The 9,185-nt window shown below is 36.0% G+C and overlaps 1 protein-coding gene across 1 annotated transcript in view; it reads right to left on the reverse strand.

Moving 5' to 3' along the window:
• Window positions 1-9,185, reverse strand: part of SLCO6A1 (solute carrier organic anion transporter family member 6A1) — a 136,537-nt gene that overhangs the window by 112,474 nt on the left and 14,878 nt on the right. The window contains exons 4-5 of the mRNA XM_007455385.1: window positions 7,423-7,608; window positions 5,440-5,536 (exon numbers count right to left, since the gene is read on the reverse strand). Coding sequence (XP_007455447.1) covers window positions 5,440-5,536; window positions 7,423-7,608 — 283 coding nt within the window. The remainder of the gene's footprint in view (window positions 1-5,439; window positions 5,537-7,422; window positions 7,609-9,185) is intronic.

A 9,185-nucleotide genomic window follows, 5' to 3' on the forward strand; every position in this document is an offset into this window, starting at 1 on the left:
CTTTCCCTATAAAGACAAATCTCTATGTTAAAAGAGGGCCAACCTAATAACAAAGTAATCAACCTGATGACAGCTTGTCTCCCAATGAATGTGTCGTATCAGGAACTCAGGGTTGACCTCTACTACTGATGAACTGGATACTCAGCAGTAGGAATACTCATATCCTAGTAAATATTCTTGTTGAGAGATTGTCCTTAGTGTGAAGAAGTCCATGTTACTGCACTCATGCAAACTCACCATTACTGTCACCATGGTCACTTTTCACATGAGCTTATTGAGGAAGAATTAGGGTGGTTAGAACAAAAAGAGAGAGGCTGGCTAACATTAACAGGATGGGTCATCTTGTCCAGCTGATTAAAGAGCCTCTTCCAAAGTACATACCCTTTTCATGTGCCAGTTCTAAGAGTTTCATCCACCTATTCTCCTGGTTACCTTTTTTTTTTTAAAATCTTTTTCTAAGTCGTTGGCTACCTAACCATAAATTAGTATAAATTTATACCTCAAGCCATCCCTCCTTCTATGCTAATTGGACAACCAGCCTGAAGTTCTACTCACTAGAATGATCTCCTGATTTCAAGGCCACTGTTGAGTGGAGTTGTAATATAGTAGCCATCCCCATTTTCATCTCAATGAGAGAACTTAATATTCACACAATTAAATGTTTCCTTTTCCCTGGGAATATTTTCTAGTATTGTTAAAAGAAGCCATATGACCCAGAACTCTTAAAATAACTTCTGTCCCTCCAGTGATTAAATGCTACAACTATTTAATTCCTAGTCTTGCCCTCCCTGAACTTAATCCCATCCTACAACCTATGATCATTTTAGTAACTATCTTCAATTTACTCCCAGCAAGGAGGTTATCTGTGCATACAAATATGCAACCTAGTTCTGGAATCCTAAAGCTACTTCTGATACTATTTTTAATATCAGTCAGGATACTGATAGGAAACAGATGGTATACTCATCTGAGATAATCTGAAGAGAGAGGAACAAGAAGACTATTTCCAGTGATGTGGGCAGAGTTTAGGGAAATGAACAGGGTACAGCACAAAATTATGGAGTCAGCAGTACAGTAGCAAACTGTTATGACAAGCCTTAATGTCAAGTGGAACAGTGCTTAATAAATGGAAAGGGAAGCCTTAAAGGAGGTGTCATCTTTAGAATAGGGATACAGCCAATCTGGGTACAACCCCTGCAGAAACTGGAAGGATAATACCCTAGCCTTAATTTGCTCCTGCCCTCTCATTTGCCAGTGCCTCTCATTGGCCAAATCCAACTGAAATCCAGAGTTCAAGGGATTATGTTGAGGCTCTCAATATAGCCTCCTGGGGAAGAAAAGAGACTAGAGAAGGTTTTAGAAAGGTGGAAGTGAATTTAGAGAGTCAAAAAAAATACATCCAACACATATTCTCTGATACTTTATCTGCCCACCCACCCTGCCCCTTCCAGCTACCAAAACTTCACTATGGCTAGGTAAGAACCCAGATGAGCTGGCAGGGGAGCTAGGAGGAGAGCTTCCACATACTATCTGTAGCAATAAATAACTATGGAAATAGTTGGCAAGTTGGCAATAAATAAGAGGAGGTAGTTGGCTTTTGTACCTCAGTTTTAATTAGTTCTATGTTTATATAAAACCAGAGTTTCAGAAATGGAGGGTGGACCTTTCTGTTTTCTTGTAGTAGTAGATTTTTATCTCCTTCACTAACTCCGTCATCTTAATGAGAAACTAAAAAAGGCAATAAGTCACTTATAGTACCACTTCCCAATACATAATTAAATATAACTTTAAAAATACATATTTAGGGACTTCCCTGGTAGCACAGTAATTAAGAATCCACCCACCAATGCAGGGGACACAGGTTCGAGCCCTGGTCTGGGAAGATCCCACATGCCATGGTGCAACTAAGCCCGTGTGCCACAACTACTGACCCTGCGCTCTAGAGCTCGTGCACCACAACTACTGAGCCCACGTGCCTAGAGCCTGTGCTCCGCAACAAGAGAAGCCAGCACAATGAGAAGTTTGCGCACTGCAACAAAGAGTAGACCCCGCTCACTGCAACTAGAGAAAGCCTGCGTGCAGCAACGAAGACCCAATGCAGCCAAAAATAAATTATTAATTAATTAATTTTTTAAAATACATATTTATATAGCAAAAAGAAGGAAATAGTAAAGACTAGAGAAGAAATAAATGAAATATAGAATGGAAAAACAATAGGGAAAATCAATTAAGTTAAGAGTTGATTTTTTAAAAAAATTGACAAACCTTTAGCTAGACCAAGAAAAAGACTCAAATAACAAAAATCAGAAATGAAAGAGAAGATATTACAACTGATGTCACAGAAATAAGAAAGGATCATAAGAAACTACTATGAACAATTTTATGCCAACAAGTTGGATAACCTAGAATAAATGGAAAAATTTCTAGAGACATATAACCTATGAAGACTGAATCATGAAAAAATAAAATATCTGAACAGACACAGAACCAATAAGGAGAGCAAATCAGTAATCAAAAACCTCCCAACAGGGCTTCTCTGGTGGCACAGTGGTTGAGAGTCCACCTGCCGACGCAGGGGACACGGGTTCGTGCCCCGGTCCGGGAAGATCCCACATGCCGTGGAGTGGCTGGGCCCGTGAGCCATGGCCGCTGAGCCTGCACATCCAGAGCCTGTGCTCCGCAACGGGAGAGGCCACAACAGTGAGAGGCCCGCGTACCGCAAAAAAAAAAAACAACCTCCCAACAAAGAAAATCCCAGGACCAAATGGCTTCACTGGAGAGTACCACCAAACACTTAAAGAAGAATTAATACCAATCCTTCTCAAACTTTCCCAAAAAAATTAAGAGGTAAGAATACTTTCAGCATTACCCTGAAAACAAAATCAGACAAAGATACTACAAGAAAACTACACACTAATATCCCTGATGAATAATGATGCAAAATTCATCAACAAAATATTAGCAAACCAAATTCAGCAACATATTAAGAGAATCATACATCATAACCAAGTGAGATTTATTCTGGAATACAAGAATGGTTCAACATAGGAAAATCAGTTAATGGGATTTACCCCATTAACAGAATGAAGGACAAAAGCACATGATCATCTCGATGCAGAAAAAGCATTCAACAAAATTTAGCACCCTTTCATTGTAAAAACACCCAACAAACTGATAATAGAAGGAAATTACCCAACATAATAACAGCCATATATGAAAAGCCCACTGCTAACACTGCACTCAATGGTGAAAAACTGAAAGCTCTCCCTCTAGTATCTGGAACAAGGCAAAGACACCTACCTATTTGTACCACTTCTATTCAACATAGTACTGGATATCCTAGCCAGAACAATCAGGCAAGAGAAAGAAATAAAAGGAATCCATATTGGAAGGGAAGAGGTAAAATTACCTCTGTTTGCAGATGACATGATCTTCTATTTAGAAAATGCTAAAGACTCCAAAGAAAAAAACTGTTAGAACTAATAAATGAATTCAGCAAAGTTGCAGGGTACAAAGCCAACACAAAAATCAAGTGTGTATCTATACACTAACAATGAGCAGCATGCAAGGCAAAGACTTGTACACTGAAAACTTCAAAACATTGCTGAAGGAATTAAAGAAGATACAAATAAATGGAAAGACATACATGCTCATGGATTTGAAGACTCAATATTGTTAAAATGCCCTTAATACCCAAAGTGGTCTACAGATTCAATGCAATCCCTATCAAAACCTCAACAGAATTTTTTGCAGAAATAGGAAAAAAAAAATCCTAAAATTTCATATGGAATCTCAAAAGATCCCAAATAGTCAAAACAATCCCAAGAAAGAAAAATAAAGACAGAGGCTTCACACTTCCTGGTTTCAAAATATATTACAAAGCTATAGTGATCAGAACAGTATGGTACTGATAATAAAGACAAATATATAGAACAATGGAAGAGAATAAAGATCCCAGAAATATATTCTCATAAATATGGACAAATAATCTTTTACAAGGATGAAAAGAATACACAACAGGGAAAGGATAATCTTTTCAATAAATGGTGCTGGAAAAACTGGATATTCATGTGCAAAAGAATGAAGTTGGACCCTTTGCTTATAATATATACAAAAATAACTCAAAATGAATTAAAGATCTAAACATAAAACCTGCAACAATAAAGCTCCCAGAAAACAACATACAAAGAAAGCTCCATGACATTGGATTTGGCAATTATTTTTTGATATGACACCAAAAGCACAGGCAACAAAAAAAATTAGAGAAATGGGACTACGTCAAACTTAAAAACGGAACAGCAAAGGAAACAATCAACAGAGTGAACAGAAAAACTACAGAATGGGAGAAAATATTGGCAAACCATGTATCTGGAGTAGGGCTAATATCCAGAATATAGAAAGAACTGCCTCAACTCAACAAAAACAAAAATCTGATTTTAAAAATATGCAATGGACTTGAATAGATATTTCTTCAAAGAAGATATATGAATGGCCCACAAGTATGTGATAGGATGCTCAACATCACTAATCATCAGGGAAATGAAAATCAAAACCACAATGAGATATCACCTCATACATACCTATTAGGATGGCTGTTAAAAAAAAAATATGGAAGTTCCTCAAAAAAATTAAAAACAGAAATACCATACAATCTAACAATTCTTGGTATATATCCCCCAAATATTGAAAATAGAGTTTCAAAGAGATATTTGCACACCTATGTTAACTGTAGCATTATTCACAATAGCCAAGAGGAGGTTGAAGTAGCCTAAAGGTCAAGTGACAGATGAATAGATAAAGAAAATGTGGTTTATACATACAATGAAATATTATTTAGCCTTAAAACAGAAGGAAATACTGTTATATGTTACAACATGGATGAGCGTTGAAGACATTATGCTAAGTGAAATAAGCCAGTCATAAAAAGACAATTACTTCATGATTCCACTTATATGAGGTGTCTAAAGTAGTCAAACTCTTAGAACAGAAAGTAGAAGAATCACTGCCAGGGCTTGGGGGTAAGAGGGAAATGGCAAGTTGTTGTATAATGGATATAGAGTTTCAGTTTTGCAAGACGAAAAAATTCTAGAGATACGTTACACAACAATATGTATATAGTTAACATTACTATATTATACACTTAAAAATGGTTAGGATGGTAAATTTTACACTATGTGTTTTATACCTCAATTAAAAAAAAACTATATGTGGAAATAGTAGTATGGTTATCATTATAAGTTGTTTTTTGAATTATATTTCAAACAGCAAAGATAAAATGTGTATTTTAGATATATTTATATGTATACATATGTGCATATCAGTCACATTTACATATTTTTAAAATAGTAATTACAAATTATATATTTATAAGCTACAGTATCTAATAAATATTTTATACAACGTAAAACAGAAAAAAAAGAAAAAAAAAAAACAGCCTACCTTTTCTCAAAAGTACTGTTCACAGAGGCCTTAATTAAGGGTGCTCCTATTGCATACCCCAAAGCATATCCGAGGATTCCTGCAGCTTCCACAAGGCCTATAAAATGGATACTGAACATCAAACAACTACATAACCCAACTTTGTTGTAAAAAGATAAAAATTATCTCACTGCAATGAATTATTTCTGAAAGCTTCATGGAATATTCTATTAGTCTCCAAAGAAACAGAACCAATAGGATATTGAGAGAGAAACAGAGAGGCAGAAACAGAGAGAGACAGAGTCAGAGAGGGAGGCAGAGACTTTAAGGAAGTGGTTCATGAAATTGTAGGGCTGGCAAATCCAAATTTGTAGGGCAGGCTGGCAGACTGGAAATCCAGGTAAGAGTTAATGTTATAGTCTTGAGTCCATAATTAAGTATTAAATCTACAGGGCAGGCCAGCAGCATGGGAAAACTCAGGCAGAGTTTCTACACTGTAGTCTGGAGACAGAATTGCTTCTTCTTTGGGAAACCTCAGTCTGTTCTGAAAGGCTTTAACTGATTAGAAGAGGCCCACCCATATTATGAAGGGTAATCTGCTTGACTCAAAGTCTACTGATTGTAAAAAGTGTACTGATTGTAAAAATTATCACAGAAACATCTAGACTGGTGTTTGACCAAACAACTGGTTGCCATAACCTAGCCAAGCTGACACACAAAATTTATCATCATACATATTATTCAATGCACGTATTAGAAAAACTCAGATAATTTTGTAATTCACTGTACATTATTTAATCTATATATTAATGTAACATAAATAAATATACATATATTTAATACAAATTCAACAGGTCTTATTTCAATTTAATTTGTGGTACTAAAGCAAGATGATACTTTAACATAAACATCACCTTTGCATCCTTCACTTTAGCTGCCAGGGTGGCAGGAGGTAGCAATAAAGTAAGCTACTCTCTGTAGTGTATACATGTGTTTTAACTGCTATTCAGTAGAATCAAAAGTAAAACAAACAGATTTGTTGCCACCATCAGCCAACGGTAATGAATGGCTACAATTTTTTTCCTAAAAACAAACATAAATAGGAATATTATCTATTTTAGTTTATTGATATGACTTTCCTTACCTCTGGTGGAAAAATGATTATTTTGGTGAAAAATGTAATTTTCTGTTAAGTCACCTTCACAATAAGTATGTAAAGACAACTTTAAAATTTTTTCCAAAAACGATAGTTAGATAACCCTGTATAAGTAGATGATCTACCAGGACCAGAAGCTATTACAATATAAAGAGGTACAGATTACTGTACCCCAGGGCTACTTATTGTGCGATACACTAGCATGAAATATTATAAATAGAGGATACTACACTGTAGCTAATTAAATAGCACATCACTCCTCTCCTTGATAGGATGAATGAGATTATGTTTTCATTAACTTCAAAATATCAAAGCTGGGCTTCCCTGGTGGCGCAGTGGTTGAGAGTCCGCCTGCCGATGCAGGGGACACGGGTTCGTGCCCTGGTCTGGGAAGATTCCACATGCCGCGGAGCGGCTGAGCCTGTGAGCCATGGCCGCTGAGCCTGCGCGTCCGGAGCCTGTGTTCCGCAACGGGAGAGGCCACAGCAGTGAGAGGCCCGCGTACGGCAAAAAAAAATCAAAGCTCCCCAAAACGATTGCGTTAATTTACGTAAAGAGCTTAGTAATGATTATTTCAGCACCACACTGAATCTTGCTCTAAGCAAGCATAAACAATGTTTCTATTCCCTTATGGACATTATGGCAGCAACATCCCACTATATCCATGATATTAGCCAAAAGGCCGAGAAGTGATACCCCACTGTATCCTTAAAGTTAAAACATACAACTACTCGAGCAATTTTATCTGGTAATTTGAGATTTTTTTTCCCAGCGAAATGAATTGCAGCCTAAATAGGTTGATAGGATGAAAATATATAAAAATCACATTAGAAGGGGAAATAACTTGCCTAGATAAATACCAGCTGAGTGTGTGGCAACGCTGTTATAAATAAAGGTTATTCCAAGGACATAAAGAGGTATAGCTGCTATTCCCTGCACACTCTGCCCAAGGATGAAGAAAGTCATATATTTTGATTGGAATGATAATGGAGCTTTCTTGCAAGCCTTGACCATCTTCATTTCTTGGCAAGTATCTTTTGAAAAGATAATTATATTTTTGTTAAATGAGTCAAAAGTTAAACATACAACAAATACGCAGTATCTTCTATGAAATGTTATACCTTTTATAAGCTATTTCCACCATTATGCTTTTATTTTAGTTAACACTCATGTATATTGAATGTAGTAGTTCTATAATCAATCATCATATTCTCAGGAAAAAAGCAACGATAAAAGAAAATTTGTGGGAATACTGGAAAATATACACATATTATAAATGAAATATAAATGTGTATGCATAATTATATGTATATATATACTTATGTGTGCATAAGTATATACATACATATATGTATATACGTATATACACACACCCTTAAATTTGGCATCTGGTACCCCTGAGTTTTGACCCCAGGGTAAAAGTATTTCTAATGTCCTAAATTATCTGAATTACTAAAGATTACCTTCTGAGTCTAGTTCTAGATCCACTTCTTCAGCAATCTTCACATTAACTTCGTGTCACTAAATAGTTTCCCATTTTAGACCCACTAACTTCTAGAATACAGGTGCATAAAGACAAGGCATTATACAATAAAAAATTCTCTCTGTTAGTCATTATATGGTAATGTACTAGATTTTAAACTCCTTTAGGTGACAGTGTATTTCTTATGCTTTTTCAAATTCACATGGTTGTAAATCAATAGTAAATAAATGTTTGTTGGAATTACATTTGTCATTAGATTGATAGATCCAGGTAATGCTAATTAGATCATTCTGACTGTGTCTATTTTGATTGGAATTTAACAAATGCTCTGAAAATATTAGTGGAAAACTGGTAATAGTATAGATTGCAAAATAGTACACAAATGGAAATTTTCAGGTGGTTCAGTATCCAGAGAGAATGAAACTTGCTTGATCCCACGTAAAATGGGAGGAGGTCTCTAGAATTGTGATCCAAAATACTGATGATTTAATTTTACATAGACATGTTAACTTGTGGTGATATCAGTATCAATCTGATATTTCCAACACCCTAGCTTCTTAGTTCCTTGAACTCCTCTCCGTTCATGTACTCGTATTCCACTTACCCTAGCTACTCATTTTAAACTTTCGGAAACAATAAATACAAACCTTCCTTAATTGTAAGCATCCTACACTCAAACTCTCTCTATTTTTCCAGATCACTCCTTCTAGTAACCCAGCTGCTACAATCCTTAAAACTCACCAGGACCTATAATAAAACCATTGATCCTGCTCCTTTTCACTATCTCAATGTCCCCTTCATCTCCTTCCTTCTCTCATTACCATCTTAACACTTTTAAATCCTTTGTTCTCTTTCATATCATGCAATCCCTTAGTAAAACTTCGGCCCTGGTCAAATTAAGCTCTTCTCCCTACTCTAAACCTATGCTTTCAAAGTTGAATGAGGCTGGAAGGAAACACACAACGATGCAAATCTCACTTTGAATGCATGATTATTACACTCAGGTAGGTCCTTCACCCTCCTGATAATCAAGTATATCCCTAATCTACTATTCTTGTCTCCTTCTAGAAAAAAAAACATTCAACTTGTTTCCCTTCTCCTAAGGATCATGGTCCTGAGATTCCTGCT

This window comes from Lipotes vexillifer, unplaced genomic scaffold (assembly GCF_000442215.2).
Source record: "Lipotes vexillifer unplaced genomic scaffold, Lipotes_vexillifer_v1.1 scaffold499, whole genome shotgun sequence".
Classification (NCBI taxonomy): Eukaryota; Metazoa; Chordata; class Mammalia; order Artiodactyla; family Lipotidae; genus Lipotes; species Lipotes vexillifer.